Here is a 15,894-nt window from a genome sequence, read left to right on the forward strand (position 1 = left end):
TCTGGGAGGCAGTGCGCCGCCCTCAGCGGCCCGCCGCTGCCTCCTTGCCATCGTTGCTTCTGCCCCGGGGCCTTTGCACGGCCGTTCCCTTATGACCTGCTCTTCTTTCCCCTTCTCAGTTCAAAGACCCGTCCTCCTGCCCCAGCACTTGGCCGGCACCTATGCTGCCATTGTGGGCTCCTACCTGGTTGGTGTTTTCTAGCACATTTAACACCTTCTTATATACATTGTGCTCATTTCTTAATTCTTTCTTAATTGTTTATTTCCTTTGTTCCCTCCTGAGAACACCAGCTCCTTTCTGTCTACTCCTTAGTGTCCCCCCAGCCCAGACAGAACCTCGTACTCAGTAGGAGCTCAGTGGATGCAAACTGGATGAGGGAGGCCGGCGGGCAGGGAGGCCGGCTCCTTGGCCTGAAGTTGCAGCTCCTGTACAGCGGCAATCAGCGGCAATCTCACCGTCTGACCTTGCGCTCTGCCTCGGTTTCCCCAGCTGCAGAAATGGGGCCACACTTCCCAAGACCTCATCAGTCCCTGCTGCTACAAGGCTGCAGGTGTTCCGTTTATGGCTTTGGCTCCCTGGAGCCTTCTCTGGCCCCAGCTGCCCAGGTTGATGGCTCCCTGGGGACCCGCTCTGCTGACATCGGATTCTTTCCTGGACCATCCAGCCACCAGGCTGACACTCGATCCTGGCCGCACTTCCAGGCCAGCGTCCGCTGACCAGCCCACTAGGGCCAGGGCCCCAAGACTCTCGGCTGACAGACAAGGGACTGTCTGTGCAGTCCCTGGGGGGCGGGGGCTGAGGCCAGGGCTCTGCCAACGCCAGCACAAGCCACCAGGCCCGAGGACAGTGCCGGGAGCTGCGGCCGGGAGCTGCAGCTGCGGCCAAGACGGCAGCCTGCGTGGCCCCTGCCTGGTCCCTGTGCCCCTTGCAGCCCCCCACGTGCTCGCCATGGGGACCCTGGGCTGTGACCCCAATCCACGGCTCACCACAGCACCCCAGGGCTGGCGGGCCGCCGAGTGCCGGATTCTGGACGTCGGCTTGAGGAAGCCCTGCGGGACGGCCACCATGGAGAACGGTACGCTCCAGCTGCGGAGGAGGGAGGCCTCGGCGGGAGGTGCTCGTCCTGCTCTATTCTCCCCAGCTCCACTGCGGGTTCCGGGATTTCGGGGAGCCCAGCTGGAGGTGGGAGGCTCTGGCAAGTCCCTGCCCTTCCCCAAACCTGTCTCCCTCCTAGAAGGGAGGGTGTGAGCGTGGCTCTTAGGTGCGCTTCCGTCCAGTCCAGCAAGAACAGGGAGCGCGGCGGGCAGGCACCTCGGCGGGGCTGCTGCCGCCACAGCGACAGGCGGCAGAGGTCCGCGGGGCAGACAGACAAGAAGTCTGTGGTGGGTTAGCCGACCACGAAGCAGCGAGGACAGAGTGGGTGAGAGCGGGGCTGTGAGGCCAGACATTCTGCTGTGGCCTGAGCCTTCCCACCCTGATGCTCCCTGTGCACTCGGTGGGGCCCGGCTCCGGTGCACGCTTCTGTGTGCGACAGAACAACACGGGGGAGGCTCTGGGGCCCTGACCTTCCTGCTGAGGTCACCAAACGCTGCAGTTGTGACAGTCCGTCTCTGTCTGGGCCTCGGTTTCCCCACCTGCGACGGCACGTCTCTGTTGGGCCTCGGTTGTCCCAATGTGCCGTCGAGCAGGAGGACGCTGCTGGCCTTGTGGCCCCTCCTACCTTTGACTCAGGTTTGACTCACAATGCCCCTCACTCACTTCCCCCCATAGTGGGGGGCGGGCAGCTCCTACCCTCTACCCCTGCCATGGAGGGTGGCGGGCAGCCTGGGCCGAGGCTCAGTGGCTGCGCCCTGGGTTCCTGCCCATGTGCCAGTGTCTGGAGCTGCAGGAAGTGACCGCAGGACTTTGCAGGCTCGGGGCCAGGCTTGTACATTCTGCCGCCCACTGTGGGCTACATCAACCACGACTGCACCAGGGCGCTGAGCCCGGCCTACTCCCTCTTCTGGAGGCCCAGCCCCGGTAAGCTTGGGGTAGGTGGGGGAGGGCCCCTCTGAGCCCCCGTCTCCTGCTGAGCCAGCAGCCCCGCCTGGCTTGCACGGTGACCCTGGGGAAGGTTCCTCTGTGTCCTTGGGCGAGAAGGGAAGGCCGGACGCAGTGTGCTGCACAGTGCCAGAGCCTGCCTTCTGGCCTCGAGGCTTCCCTGCTGCCCGACTGTGGACGTGACGCCCAGTAGCTCGGTGCCCCAGCATCCTCCCCTGCAAACAGTGACAGTGTACCCCTTCCAGAGCTATCCTCAGCATGAAGCCAACAGGTGCCTGCCCACGTCAGTGAGCCAGGATTAGCGCCTGGTGTCCAGGCAGGGCATCGCGGGGGGTCGTAGCCTCAGTTTCCCCATCAGCAAGACGGGGCTCCTTGCAGACAGCTGTGGAGAGGGCACGGTGACCATCTCTGATGAGTGGACAGGCAGTGGGGGGCGGGGCTGGCCCAGTCAGCGGGGTCCTCTCTTCTGTGTCACCTGCCTTTCCCCTGGCGGGGCTGCTGTGTCAGGGTAGGGACGGGGTCAGCGCCATCTGTGCCGCTCACGCGGGTGGCCGTGGCCCCAGCTCGCTGCCCGTCGAGCTGCCCGTGCACGCTACTTGTGGTGCGGCCGTCACGTTCCTAATAGGAGTGCTCACAGACTCCATCGCCCCATTTCCCAAAGCTGAGGTCCCTAGTGCTCCTGGGTGGGGGAAGGTCCCGCACAAGGACTCTGATTCCAGGGATGAGAGTTTGGGGTGGGGGTGGGCTGACTGAATTTGCCGGGCAGCAGCAGCTTCTCAGCCTTCACAATCAGCCCAAATCCCGACCTGAACCGAAACAAAACTCCAGAAGCTCCAAGTGGTCCCAGAAGGCAAGGAGGGAAGTGGCCTGTTGTCTTCCACCGGGGAGGGCTCAGAACCTCGCCTCTGCCCACAGCAACCTGGCTTCTCCCGGGACACAGCCTGGGACAGAGGGACAGACTGGCTGGGAAGACGGGGGGAGGGTGGGAGCCAGTGTAGACTTAGCTGATTCCCTGGGAAGACTTCTTGGAGGTGGAGGCATGTGGTCTGGGCTGTGGAGGGTGAGAAGTTCAGTCAAGCCCGCGGGAGACCAGGGACGTGGCAGAGCTGGCAGCAGACACACAGGCCTGGAGCTGGGCATGTGGTGGGTCAGCTCGTGTGTGGGCTGAGTCCGTGTCACACTGACGACGCGCGGAGGCACACGCATTCACGGCTCAGCTGCGGCAGTGACTTCAGTTTCAGCAAGGGTCTGGGCCATGAGACGCCCCGCGTGGGGCCGCCCTCCACCGACCCTCCTCCGTTCCCTCTTCTCACCCTGCCCCCGAGGACACTGAGGCAGAGACACGGCTCCCGGGGGCCGCGCTGAGACCCACACGGCCCCACCCGGGGGCAAGCCCAAGCACGGTGGGGTCCTTCCTCAGGGTCTAGTTAGTCTTACTGTACGTGCAATTCCAACCAACGGCCGGCGGGTTCCCTGGTCCGCGGCCGAGGACAGGTTGAGGGAGGGACAGCTGTGATCACGAGGACACAGCAAGGACAAAGTCGGGGCAAGCAGACCTCAGGGGTCCAAGCTGGGGCTGCGGGCTGTCTGGAGGGAGGGTGCCCTGGGGTGGAGCAGGGGCACTGAGTGGGGTCAAGGGGGCCTTCAGAGGTGCTCTCAGGACCCTGGGCTCCCCCCTCCCCCAGCATCTCCACAGGACACCAGCCCTGGGCCTGTCTACTTCCTGGACCCAAAAGTCACCCGGTTCGGCCGAAGCTGCACCCCGGCCTACTCCATGCAGGGCCGAGGCAAGTCGCGGGGTAAGTACCTGGTCAGGGCTGCCCTCCAGGGGCCCTGCCCTTTCCGATCCTGTCTGTCCTCCGCTCACCCACATCCTGGAACTGCAGTGTCTTTGGGTGTCAAAGTAAACGAGCTCCGAGGAGGGCCTGAGAGAACATGGACGTGACACTGAGCACGGGTGGCGCTGTGAGGGCGGCTGGGGCCCAGCCCCGGCATCGCCCCTCCGCCGACTAACCCAGCGCCCCGCCGCTCTGTCCACCCATGATCCGTCCATCCACAACCCGTAAGCCCCTTTATCCGTCCACCTGGTCATCCACGCATGCGCCCCGCCATCTCGCCCTCCCTCCTGGGAGGGCTCTGCCTGGGGGAAGGGGTGGGGGAGGCAGCAGGAATGAGGGGGCTTTGGGACCGTTTGGGAGGATGAGAAGCAGCTCCTGGAGGTGGGAATGGGAAAGTGGGCGGTGTGCCTGGCAGGGCTGCGTGGGCAAAGGCCCGGAGGCTTAACGAGAACAGCCTGGGGGCGCCTGGGTGCTTCCGCCAGCTAAGTGTCCAACACTTGATTTTGGCTCAGGTCATGATCTCAGGGTCATGAGAAGGAGCCCTCTGCTGGGCTCACACCCTGGGCATGGAGCCAGCTTAAGATTCTCTCGCTCCCTCTTCCCCTTGCCCACTCTCTTTGAAACCACAAAGAAAGAGGGAACAGCCTGCTCTACGGGGAGGTCTGGGAAGCAGGAGAGCCCTGCCTGAGGGCGCCGCGAGGCACAGGGAGCACAGAGGCAGCCACGCAAGGTCTTCGAGCAGGCGAGGACGCTGCCAACCCTCTTACCTCCTTCTCACAGGTCTGGAGGTGACACCAGGCCCCGGGGCCTACAGCCCAGAGAAGGCGGCCCCTGTGCGTCAGCGGACCCCCCCGGCTTTCACTCTGGGCTCTCGCCTGCGCCCACAGCTCCAGGACACCTCAGCCCCTGCCCCCAACGCCTACACCCTGCCCTCCCTCTGGGGCTCCCAGATATTCACCAAGCCCCGCAGCCCCAGCTACACAGTGGCAGGCCGCACGCCCCCCATCCGCCCCCCTCAGGACCCTGCTGAGATCCCAGGCCCTGGCCAGTATGACAGCCCAGACCCCAACGCCTACCGTCAGCGCCGGCCCGCCTTCACCATGCTGGGCCGGCCTCGTGCCCCCCGGCCCCCGGAAGAGACCCCTGGGCCTGGAACCCACAGACCTGAGCAGGTCACCATGACCAAAGCCAGAGCCCCAGCATTCACCATGGGCATCCGCCACTCCAAACAGGCGGCCACCATGGCTATGGACACCACGCCCTGACACCTTTGGGGTCAGGACTCCTAGCTGCCCCTGAACCAAGCCTCAGTTTACCTGCCTTGTCAAGTGGGGGTGTGGGAAGACCCCTCCTGGGCCTCGCCTTGGCCAGTGGGGGGCTTGGAGAAGTGGCAAGCAGGCGCCTCTTTCCTCCCTTTTTTCTGAACTTTGAGGTCCTTCTAGGCCACCTGCTTCCTTTGGTCTCTGGAGGCTGTGACCCTGTGGCCCTGTGCGGGGTGAGCTTCCTTCCAGTGCCCCAGTTTCTTCCTCCTGGTCATGCCAGGCCGAGTCAGGCCAGGCAGAGAAAGGGACAACCCCAGCCCTCCCGAGAGGCTGGCTGGAGATGAGCTTCCTGTGTCCTAGAACTCAGCGTCCGCCCTGCTAGGGCCTGGGTCCCCAAGACAGCTCAGGTTTCGGCTAAACTCGGGCTCTCCCCTGCTTCTCACAGAAGCACAGCTGCCTGCGCTGGTTCCAGCCCCCAAATCGGGCAGGAAGCAGCCTGATTCCCCTCTCTAGCTGCCTGCCAATAAATCTGTCTGTGGCACGAGAGCTGCCAGCATCACACACGTGAGCTCATTTAACCCACTGTCCACGTCAAAGAAAGGAGACTTAAAATGCTGCTCTTCAGATCCAGACCCCCCCAATTCTGCAGCCCCTCGGGGGACCAAAGGGACCCAGAGCTCGTTAAGGAGAGAGGCAGAGCCAGGGCTGAGAATGAGGGAAGCCAGGCAAGCTTCTTGGAAGAGGGGACATTGAAACTGGGCTTTGAAGGATGTATAGGAGTTTAATGTATTCTATTTTCCATCTATCAGTAGGTCCCTACCGTGTTTCAGATATAGTTAAAGATTATCTAAGCGTCACAGCAACTCAGGAGGCAACTAATCTATACTGAGAGAAAATGGGGCTTTGGAGAGATTGGACCCTTGCCTGAGGGCACACAGTGAGCCCGCGTGTCCCTCTGATGCCAGGACCGGAATCTTGGTCTTTGGGCTCTGTTCCTGCCCTTCTTTCCTAGGAATAGGAAGGAAACAGATGGATGGTGTCATGTGACCAAGCCTCCTGTGTGATAAGCCCTGGTCTTATAAACCCCTAACCCAGAAAAACCCAGACCCAGGCGCTTGGGAGGGACAGACTGCCACCAGGAGGACATGGCCCAGGGGTGGCACCTCAGGCACGACCCAGAGGGGTCCTGAGATGCATGGCCCTGACTCTGTCCCTTTCCCCCAGCCTGGAAATGCCAAACTTGAACACACGCCCCTTTATCTAAGGAGGTGGACACACACCCGGGCCCCTACACACACGCCCACCCCCAGGGCAACCCGGATGCCCCCCTCACATGCATACACATGTTCAAATCTGCACACAATAGACCAACAGGTCAACTCTCACACGGTCTGCGTCTGTGTACAGACACACAACACACAAACCCAGATGGGGGGTCCAGGCCCTGAAAACATCACCCCGCCCCCCGCCCTCCCGGCAGACCCCAGGGACTCGCCCGCGGTACACCCTCTCCTCGCGACCGCGCAGAGGCACTGGAGCCATCCCGAGGCGTGACACACGCAGGTTCCCGCGGCAGCGCCGACCCCAGCCCCACCCCAACGCTGGCCAATCGGCTGCGAGTCCCTCCCCGCTCGGCCGCCTCCCCCACAGGCTTCGCGGGCTACAGCCAGGCTGTGATCTCATTTCTCTAATTTATCGATCCGGCTCCCCGCAGCCTCGCCCCGCCTTTCCCACCTGCCCGCGCGCCCCGGCCCCCCTCCCTTTGTTTCCCGGCAGTCAGCCCCACCCCCGGGCGGGGGAGGGGAAGCAGGCTGGGTCCTGGGGTGACCGTGGCTGTCGAACCCTTGGTGCAGAAGGCATCAGACTTTGAGGTCTGGGTGGGGGACAAAGAGGCTGGGGACGGAGGGGCGCGCCGGCCTGAAGGCCGGGCCCATGAGTTCAGCTGGGTCACTGCCGTACAGAACTCCCCAGAAATGGAGCAGGAGCCTGTGACCCTCCAGCTCGCGCCCCGAGCTTCCAGCCTGGGAAACCGAAGCCCAGAGAAAAAGCAGAACAGAGACCGGGCTTTGCTCCTCCCTCCCAGACCTCGCCAGCCCAACCCACACGCCTGGCACCAGTCTTCGTCGCGTGCCCCTCTCTGGGTCTCAGTTTCCTCATTAGGGAACGGAGCGAGGCGGTCATTTTCCAGCGTCTTCCAGCTGGACCAGTGGGGGGGGAGGGGCCCGACCTTGGGGTTTGGAGCTCTCGCCTTCGCCGACCGCGTCCCCACCCCTTTCCAGGCGCCAGTTTTCCCGTCAGTCAGAAGCGGGAGGAGGCAGGTGATTTCTGTGTCTCCCACCTCCGTCCTTCTAGGAATTTGGGCACCGGTGGGTGGGGCGAAGCTGGGGTCGCCGACCCGGTCTAGGGTTGGAAACGTCGTCTCCCTTCCCGGCTGCTGGGCCCGAGGCAGCGTCCGGGCCTCCGGCGGGCCTCAGTTTCCCCAGCCTCCCCGCAGGCGCCGGGACGCCCAGGGCCCGGGTCCCAGGGGCGCAGCCCCCCGCGGCTGCGCGCTGGGCCGGGCGGATGACATCACCGGGCCGGGGGCGGGGAGGGAGCGGGACGGCGGGGAGGGAGCGGGACGGAGGAGAGGGCCTCCTCCGCGCCAGGCGCAGCGCCCGGTCGGGCTCGGTCGGGCGACCGCGGCCATGACGCAGGGTCCGGGCGGGCGCACGCCCCCCGCACCGCCTGCGCCCCCCGAGCCCGAGGCGCCCACCACCTTCTGCGCGCTGCTGCCGCGCATGCCGCAGTGGAAGTTCGCCGCTCCCGCGGGCTTCCTGGGCCGGAGCCCGGCTGCAGCGCGCACGGCCGGGGGCGCGGGGGCCGCCGACTCCCAGCCCGAGCCGGCCGGCCCGGCTGGCGTCCCAGCGCTGGCGGCGGCGGTCCTGGGCGCCTGCGAACCGCGTTGCGCCGCGCCTTGCCCGCTGCCCGCGCTCAGCCGCTGCCGGGCCGCGGGGGCCCGGGGGCCGCGGGGCGCGCGGGGGGTGGCCGGGCCCCCGGACGCCGCCGCCGACGAGTGGATCCGCAAAGGCAGCTTCATCCACAAGCCGGCGCAAGGCTGGCTACACCCAGACGCCAGGGTCCTGGGGCCCGGGGTCTCCTACATCGTGCGGGTAAGTGCGCCGCCCGGGGTCCTTGGGACCGTCTCTTCCCCGGACCCCCAAGCTGGGGCTGCCCTCCGCCCTTCTCTCCGCCGCCCACACCCAGCGAGCTCTCTGGTCTCTCTCCTCCACCCTTCCTCCTCTCCCCACCAGCCTGGACCCCCATCTCCAGCCGGCGCGGCGCTGGGGTCAGCGTTCCCACCGCGTCACGTGGGGAGGGGCGGGGAGAGGGCGGCAGGTGGGTGGGGGGCACGCATGCGCGGGTGAAACATTCTCCGGCTCCGTGGGTGTTGCGGGGGGTGCGCGGGGGGGGTACGCGGGTGGGCCCGTCCTACCCCCACGGACCCGCCTTAAAAGCGTCTTCGCGGAGTCGGAACCTGGGGAGGCCCTGGCCGAGGTGGGGGGCGTGTGGAAAGGGGCCACGCCCAGCCGGACCGCAGGATTCGGGGCGGGGAGGGGGGGACTGCGGGACTCAGGGTGGGGTGAAAAGCGAGGGGCCCTCCTTTATCCTGGCGAGCCTTTCAAGCAGACGGAAGAGCATCTGTGCGTCTCTACCTACGACTGTCTCTACTCAGATGTCTGTCCCTGAACCCATAGAGCGAGCTAACCCGGAGGACGCTGGCCGTTCAGGGCCTCGCACGGTCTCCCTCCCTCCGGAGAAAGCGGTCCTCTTACCACAGCCCATTGTTCCTGAGAAACCATCAGATTCCAGAATGTCCTCAAACATCGGGCAGGAGTCACACCCCCTCAGGTGGCTTTTTGGGACAAGGACCCTGCAAGTGAATGCATTTACATTTGGTTCTCTGTTCCCTTTGCAGCTGTCCCCAACACCTCCTGTCCCACCTCTCCGAGGACTGGGTGGAGTGGTGTCCCCTGCTAAGTTCATGTCCACGGGCACCTGTGAATGCAGTTTTCTTAGAAACAGAGTCTTTGTAGATAGAATCAAGTTAAAATGAGGTCGTCTGGGAGTAGGCTGGTGTTGTCCTAAAAGGGAAATGACACAGACCCACAGGGAGAAGCCGCAGGAGGAGGAAGGCAGATGTGGCAGAGATGCTCCCACAGGCTTGGGGACCCCAAGGGTTGCTCCTCCCCACCCCCAGGAGCTGGAGGAGGCAGGAAGGACCCTCTCCTGGAGGGAGCCTCCAGACGCCGCGTGGCCCTGCCTACACCCTGATTTCAGACTTCTGGGTGTGCAGAGCTGGGAGAGGAGACGTTTCTGCGGCTTAAGTGGCCTGGCTTGGGGCGCTTGGTTTTGACAGCCCCAGGAAAGTAGTGCGTCCCTGAGAGTGTGGACTTCCTGAATGTCACAGACCCTCCCTCCTCCACGCCTGGCTCAGGTCTGAGCATTCTATCATCCGGGGACCCTGTGGGATGTGTGGAGCCTCGGGCCCCAGCGTGGACTGGCCGGGCCCACAGTCTGGGTCTGTCCCTGTTCTCGGGGGTCTTTGACTTGGCTCTTTGCCCTTTCTTTTCCTGAATTCTGGCAACGGGTCTGCAGGTGTGACTGGGTTCAGGATTTGCTTTGTAGCAAGGGTGTCACGCGCATGGTGGACTTCCCAGCTCCGCAGAAGCTGCATCCGCCCTGTGGGCGTGGGGCGTAGAGTGTTCCGGATTCGGATGCTTGGGCTGTGGGGCGCATGCTGTTAGGTTACTGCCATGATCATGGCGTTTTCGTCAACGCAGCGAATACCAGTGCACGCCGGGTGCACTGGTGTGGAAGGAGGATCCGGTCCCCGTGCTTACAGGCTTCATTCCACGGGAGACGCTAATAGTAAATAGTAAATAAAGAGAACATAGAAGTGGTGGATACTGGCAGGTGCTAATTAAAATAGAATGATGTCAGGGTAAGACTGGGTGTTTACTTCAGAGGGGGTCGTGGGGAAAGGGATCTTGCAGGAGATGACATTTCAATGAGACCTGAAGCCATGAGGCCCCAGACATGAAACAACTGGGGAGGGGGAGTCGCAGGCAGGGGCATAGCAAGTGCCAAGGCCCAGTGGCAGGGAATGCACTTGGCATGTTTGGGTAACAGCCCCGGACCCGTGTGTGGGGAGCTTCCAGAGAGAAGCAGCAGAGGAATGGGTTGTAGGCAAGCTTGGTGCGGATGGTTTTAAGCAGGGCTCAAAGGGTGGAGTTTGGGGTTTGGAGGGGTCTTTCTGGGAGCTCTGTAGACATGGGGCGGGGGTGAGGGCCAGAGGGGACGAGAGACGAGTCCCTGGATCAGGGACACATGGGGGCGGAGAGAAGTGGGGACCTTTCTGTGGAGATGGAGCCCACAGGCGTCTCTGATGGATGAAGGATCTGAACCAGCCTCTGTCTCTGCTGTGTTTGCCTGGAAGCCTCATGGGCCTCTGGAAAGATCCCTGTTTGAGATGAGAAGGTGGAGCCCCGGCAGGCAGAGAGGGGAACACGGCATCTGAGTTCTGGGCGCCCAGTACGGCGCCAGGCATGGACCGGCCTGTGTCATCGTCACGGCCCTGAGGGTGCCCGCCCGTCATCTAGATGAGGACACCAAGGCATGGCAACGTGGAGGAACCCGTGGGACCCTCTCCTGCTAAGGGACATGGTGGCCGCTGCACCCCAAACCACACTCAGAGCTTTGAGGTGAAGGACGTCGTCGTCTCGTGGGAGAGGGCCCCTCTGTGGCCGCTCCACTCAGCGGCCCGCTGACCTTCCTGTGGGTCCGGGCTCTGTCACTCTGTGTTGGCGTGAGAGTGCCCTCGAAATCCGCGTCTACCTGGAACCCCAGAACGTGATCTTGTTTGGAAACAGGGTTTTTGCCGATGTAATTAAGGGTTCCTGGTAAACTATGTGAGGACACCTGGAGAAGGTCTGTGTGAAGAGGGGGCGGAGAACAGAGCGACGGGGCTGCGCGTCCGGGGCCACCAGGGGCTACCAGCGGGCTCCACCGATGCAGGAAGGACCCTCCTTCAGGGCAGGGGTGGGGGGTGGGGTCCAGCCCTGAACACCTGGATCTCAGGCCTCGGGTCTCCAGACTGAGAGAGTTCACGTCTGTTGTTCTAAACTGCCCTGTCTGTGGGGTAACAGCCACCCCAGGAGGTGAGGATGCCACGCTTGATGTGACTTCCCTCTCAGACCAGGTCTCCCTCTGGCTGTCCCGTCACCCTACAGGAAAGAGCCTTCTTCCCCTCTGGTCCTTTCATGAGTGAGGGAGCCTTTCTCAGAAATACCCAGCCAGATTCCCCTCATGTCTCTTTGGCCAGACTTGTGTCCCATGAACTTTGCCTCAACTAGCTGAGGGGTGGACCTAGAGCATCGCCGCCCAAAGACCTCCCTGAGGCAATGGAATGTTCCAGATCTCTGCTGTCCAGTATGGTAGCCCCACCTGGCCACATAGCCTTTGAAATGTGGCTAGTGTAACAAATGAAATTTTAGTTTTATTTAATTTTAAGTAAAATTCAGGTGGTTGCATGAGGCACATGTTTGCCTTACTGGACAGTTCAGTTCTAGTTGTCCCTGATCTTCTGATGTTTCTGAAGGGCGGATGTCTGAGCAAACTTCCGCTGTTAAGAATGTGAACCCGCACTGTGGATGAGCCAGCATTTGCATCAAGCTCTGTGGCCCACCAATCCTGTCTTCCTCCCACTCATACCATTTTGATGCATTGGGCTTCTGATTTCATAAAAACTCCACTGATAAGAACTTTCTGCTTTTTAAATAAAAAAAAATATTTTTTTTATCTATTTGAGAGATAGAGTGAGAGAGAGAGAGAGTGCACGCACTAGCAGGGGCAGAGGGAGAGGGAGAAGCAGGCTGCCCACTGAGCAGGGAGCCTGATGCAGGGCTCCATCCCAAGACCTTGAGATCGTGACCTGAGGCAAAGGCAGACGCATCACGATGGAGCCGCCCAGGTGCCTTGAGACCTTTCTCTTTCGTGAGGAGCCCTCATTCGTGCCCTGTCATAAGCTCTCCATGAACAAAGGTTTTAAAACGGTGTGCCCAGCTCTGCTCGTGGTGCTGTGGGACACAGAAAGACGTTGACCCTGGCCAGGTGGACTGACTGGCTGGGAGGGATCAGAGCTCAAGCCTGGACACATGTCAGTGAAACAACGAGGATTCCATATCACTCAGTTTTTCCTGAAGTGTGGTTTTCATACGCTTGTGATAATGCAAGGGAACTGTGGGAGATTAACTGAATAGAGATGTTTTTGGCTGAAACACAGCTTATTCCTTGAAGACAAGGGGTGGGGTGTCTCCAGGATGACTTAATTAAGTGGCCTGACAACATCCCTGATGACCTAAGGTCTTTCCATCCTTTTGTGCTGCTGTCTTCAGTATGCTGGCTTAGCTGCCCTCATGGTCCCAGAATGGCAGCCACTGCACCAGGCATCACACATGGATCCAACCATGTGCATTGGAAGAAAAGAAGACCATTCCTTCCTTAGTTCTCTTTCCCCCCAGACCTCAATGGCCCCAAATGGCAAAAATCTATTCATAGCAAGAGAGATGGGATTATCAAGTTGACTGAAGCCAGTGATGAACAGTGTGGTACCCAGATGTCTGGGGACTTGTTATAAATGCACATTCTTAGGCTCCACGCCAGAGCTGCTGTGTCAGAGACTCTGGGGTGGGCCCCCTGCAGTCACAGTTTCCAGGTGATTCCGACTTCGGTTTAAGACAATGGCTTGCGGTTCTGTTGGGTTAAGTGCTCCTCATTTAGACCCAGTATTTTGTAACCCTCCACCATGACATGAACCTCAGGTCTATCTGTAACACCTCCCTGCAGGTTGGTTTCCCTGAGAATCCATAGGATGTAACAAAGCAGCAATAAAAAGGAGAAACAGTGATAACAATCTGTAATAGCTCAGGATATGTTTCGGCGTGTACATGTATAGACTTCGCTCCACATGTATAGACGCACTGGGACCTGGGTGGAAGCTGGTGCCTTCATGACGCCCAGGGTGCACACGGCTGCGGTGGACGTGGGGTCCAGCAGCTCAGACACCACTGGCATTGCTGTAAGTGACGTGATATTCTGAACTAGTGGACAAGTCCTGGTAACGTCTGAGCTACGCAAAATAGTCTTCTGTCAATATGCGTGATAGTGTCACTAAATCCAGGGTGTATTAAGACTGTCCTGAAAAGTTAAACAGAATCCCCACGTGACCCAGTCCTGCCCTGTCTGGGTGTACCCTCCGAAGACGTGAAAGCAGGTTCCCACGCCCTGTGCTCACGGTAGCACCAGTCACAGCAGGTGCTCTAGGAAGCACCCAGCGTCTGCCCACAGGTGGACACACAGAGCGTGGTCCGTCCCCACGCGGGAACACGGTCCAGCCTCAGGAAGGGAGGGACCCTGACCCCTGCCACACACGGAGGGACCCCAAGGGTATGGGGCTCAGTGAGAGTGGCCAGAACCAGAAGGACCCATCCTGCAGGTCCCACTCCCAGGAGGGCCCCAGAGGAGTCCTGTCTGCATGGAGAGGAGGGGGTGGGTGCAGGGGCTGGGGCAGGGCTGGGGGGTCCGTGCTTCGTGGAGACAGAGTCTCCGTGTGGGGAGATGGAGAGTTCTGGAGCCGGAGGGTGGGGGTGTGAGCGTGCTTCATGTAATAGTGACCATGGGGACTTGCAGGTGCATCCTGCCACAGTTAGAAAGTAAACGAACAAAAGTGGCCCCACACACCTCGTGTTACGGGTGAGGTGAGGTCGGTTGGGGGCATGGTGATTGCACAGGGTTTCCCACATGCACGAATGCCCGGCGGGATGTTCTGAAGTCCCAGGGGACGTAGAATCATTGATTGGGAGACTCCAATGTGGGAGTCTCCCCGTGCTCGGAGTGGGGCGCCCCGCTTTCTGCTGATGGTGCAGCTGTCTCTCCGCTGGTGTCGGGCGGGCGTTGGCGCACGACTGGGTTTAGGTTGTGCGTTCAGGGCTGGAAGCACAGGGCTGGGCTGCCTCTTCCCCATCCAGCAAAGCAAGAGGCAGGGTGGATGTCCGTCCTGATACGGTTCTGGAAACTTGGGTCACTTGGTGTATTGGAAAGCATGGTGTCCCCCCAACTCCATGTCCACTGGGACCTCCGAATGGGACTTTATTTGCAGATGGAATCCGGTAGCGACAAGGCCATCCTAGCTTAGGATGGGCTGTACATTTTTTTTTTTTGAGACAGCACACAAGCATGAGTGAGCAGGCGGAGGGGCAGAGAGACAGGGAGCGTGTCTCCAGCCGAGTCCCGCTGAGCACAGAGCCTGGGGCAGGGCTCCATCTCCCGACCCTGAGGTCGTGACCTGAGCTGAAATCAGGAGTCAGACGCTTTACTGATGGAGCCCCCCAGGGCCCCAGATCCCGTGAAGTCTAGAAGTACTGGTGTCCCGCGAGGAGAGAAGCGCGGACGCGGGGAGAAGCCGTGTGACTACAGAGGCGGAGATGACTGGATGGGGCTGGGGCGGTCCTGTGAGGACCTGGAGGACCGGCATCCTTGCCCTGGAGCCTTCGGCAGGAACACACCCAGCCGACGTCTGATTTGGACACGTGGTCTCTAGAACCAGGAGAGAGCAGGGCCCCATTGATATCCACTGTCCCGATCCTGGTGGTTACGCGGCCCCTGGAGACCCACACACAGGCCAGGGGGACGTCTGTCTCCTTCGTGAGTAGTAAGTCTCTGTGGGGTCAGAGCCTCAGAACTGAGGGGTGGATGTAAGGCGTGGATGGGGTTCTCAGGTTCGTGGGGGATGCACTTTTGCTCACCAGGAGCTCGGCTATTGGCCGCACAGACCAAGCCCCCTCCCCCATGCCAGGTGCCTGCAGAGCCCCCGCCCCCGCCACTACCCCCTGCAACCCCCTAGGCTGCTCTGCAGCTTTGCCGGGAGGGGGGTTTAGAGGCTGTGCGAGCTTCCTGGGTGCCCACAGACTTCCACAGCCTTGTCTTAGCAGAGTCGCCTGGTCAGACACTTCGCCTTACGATCGTGCTGCGGCCGTTCCGGTGCCGCTCAGAAAAGCTTGAGTAGGCTTCAAACCAGAGGCTGACGGGCGCGATAGGCAGTTTCCTCTTTTCCTCAAACAAATAAAAAAACCTAAGATAGAATTCAGTACCATAAAATTTGCCCTCTTAAATTGTACAGTTCAGGGGCTTTTAGTACAAATTTACAGAAACCCTCACTATTGCTCTAATCCGAGAACGTTCCGTCTCCCCAGGAAGAAGCCCCGTCCCCATCAGCTGTCCCCGCCCCCCCAGCCCCGGGTCCTCATGGGCCCGCTTGCCCTCCGTGGACGTGTCGCATGCGTGGACTCACACCGCACGTGCCCTTCTGTGTCTGGTTCCCTCCCTGAGTGTCGTGGGCTCGGGGTCTGTCCCCGGGGCAGCGCGTGCGGGGGCCTCGCTCCTGCTGGGGCCGGGGATGCTTCCACATGGGGGACCCGCTACAGGGATCTTCTCATCTACTGATGAGGATTTGAGTGGTTTCCTGCCATTTCCTTAAAAAATAAACCCAGTTATGTTTATAGATGGAGTCTGCTTAGAATGTTGGGGCCACAGTAGTGTGGGCCATACGGCAGAGGATGATGTGAGGAGGAGGACCAGGTGGCGGAGGTTCTCCCCGCCGGGAGCGCAGACAGCTGGGTGCTCACACATCTCCGCAGGCCTGGCTTGCTGTGGGAGC

The 15,894-nt window shown here is 61.2% G+C and overlaps 2 protein-coding genes across 7 annotated transcripts in view; both read left to right on the top strand.

Moving 5' to 3' along the window:
- Nucleotides 1–447: 447 nt before the first annotated feature.
- On the top strand, nucleotides 448–5,698 carry CIMAP1D (CIMAP1 family member D). 2 transcript variants are annotated; one of them, XM_082683404.1, is made up of 5 exons: nucleotides 448–551; nucleotides 933–1,076; nucleotides 1,913–2,020; nucleotides 3,727–3,840; nucleotides 4,660–5,698. In XM_082683404.1, the coding sequence occupies exons 2-5, from the start codon at nucleotides 950–952 to the stop codon at nucleotides 5,142–5,144; spliced, it is 834 nt and encodes a 277-aa protein (XP_082539530.1). In that variant the 5' UTR covers nucleotides 448–551; nucleotides 933–949; the 3' UTR covers nucleotides 5,145–5,698. The 2 variants fall into 2 exon arrangements, with proteins under 2 accessions (XP_082539530.1, XP_082539529.1); XM_082683403.1 differs by having other exon boundaries at nucleotides 448–1,076.
- Nucleotides 5,699–7,731: 2,033 nt separating this feature from the next.
- SHC2 (SHC adaptor protein 2) overlaps nucleotides 7,732–15,894 on the top strand; it is a 33,924-nt gene continuing 25,761 nt past the window's right edge. For 3 of the 5 annotated variants that reach the window (XM_082683446.1, XM_082683444.1, XM_082683445.1), the window contains exon 1: nucleotides 7,757–8,290. In XM_082683446.1, the coding sequence (XP_082539572.1) occupies nucleotides 7,826–8,290 (465 nt within the window). In that variant the 5' untranslated portion in view covers nucleotides 7,757–7,825. Of the gene's footprint in view, nucleotides 8,291–15,894 lie in introns of all 5 variants that reach the window. The other 2 variants (XM_082683447.1, XM_082683443.1) reach the window with 2 other exon arrangements.

This window comes from Mustela nivalis (assembly GCF_964662115.1).
Source record: "Mustela nivalis genome assembly, chromosome: 1".
Lineage (NCBI taxonomy): Eukaryota > Metazoa > Chordata > Mammalia > Carnivora > Mustelidae > Mustela > Mustela nivalis.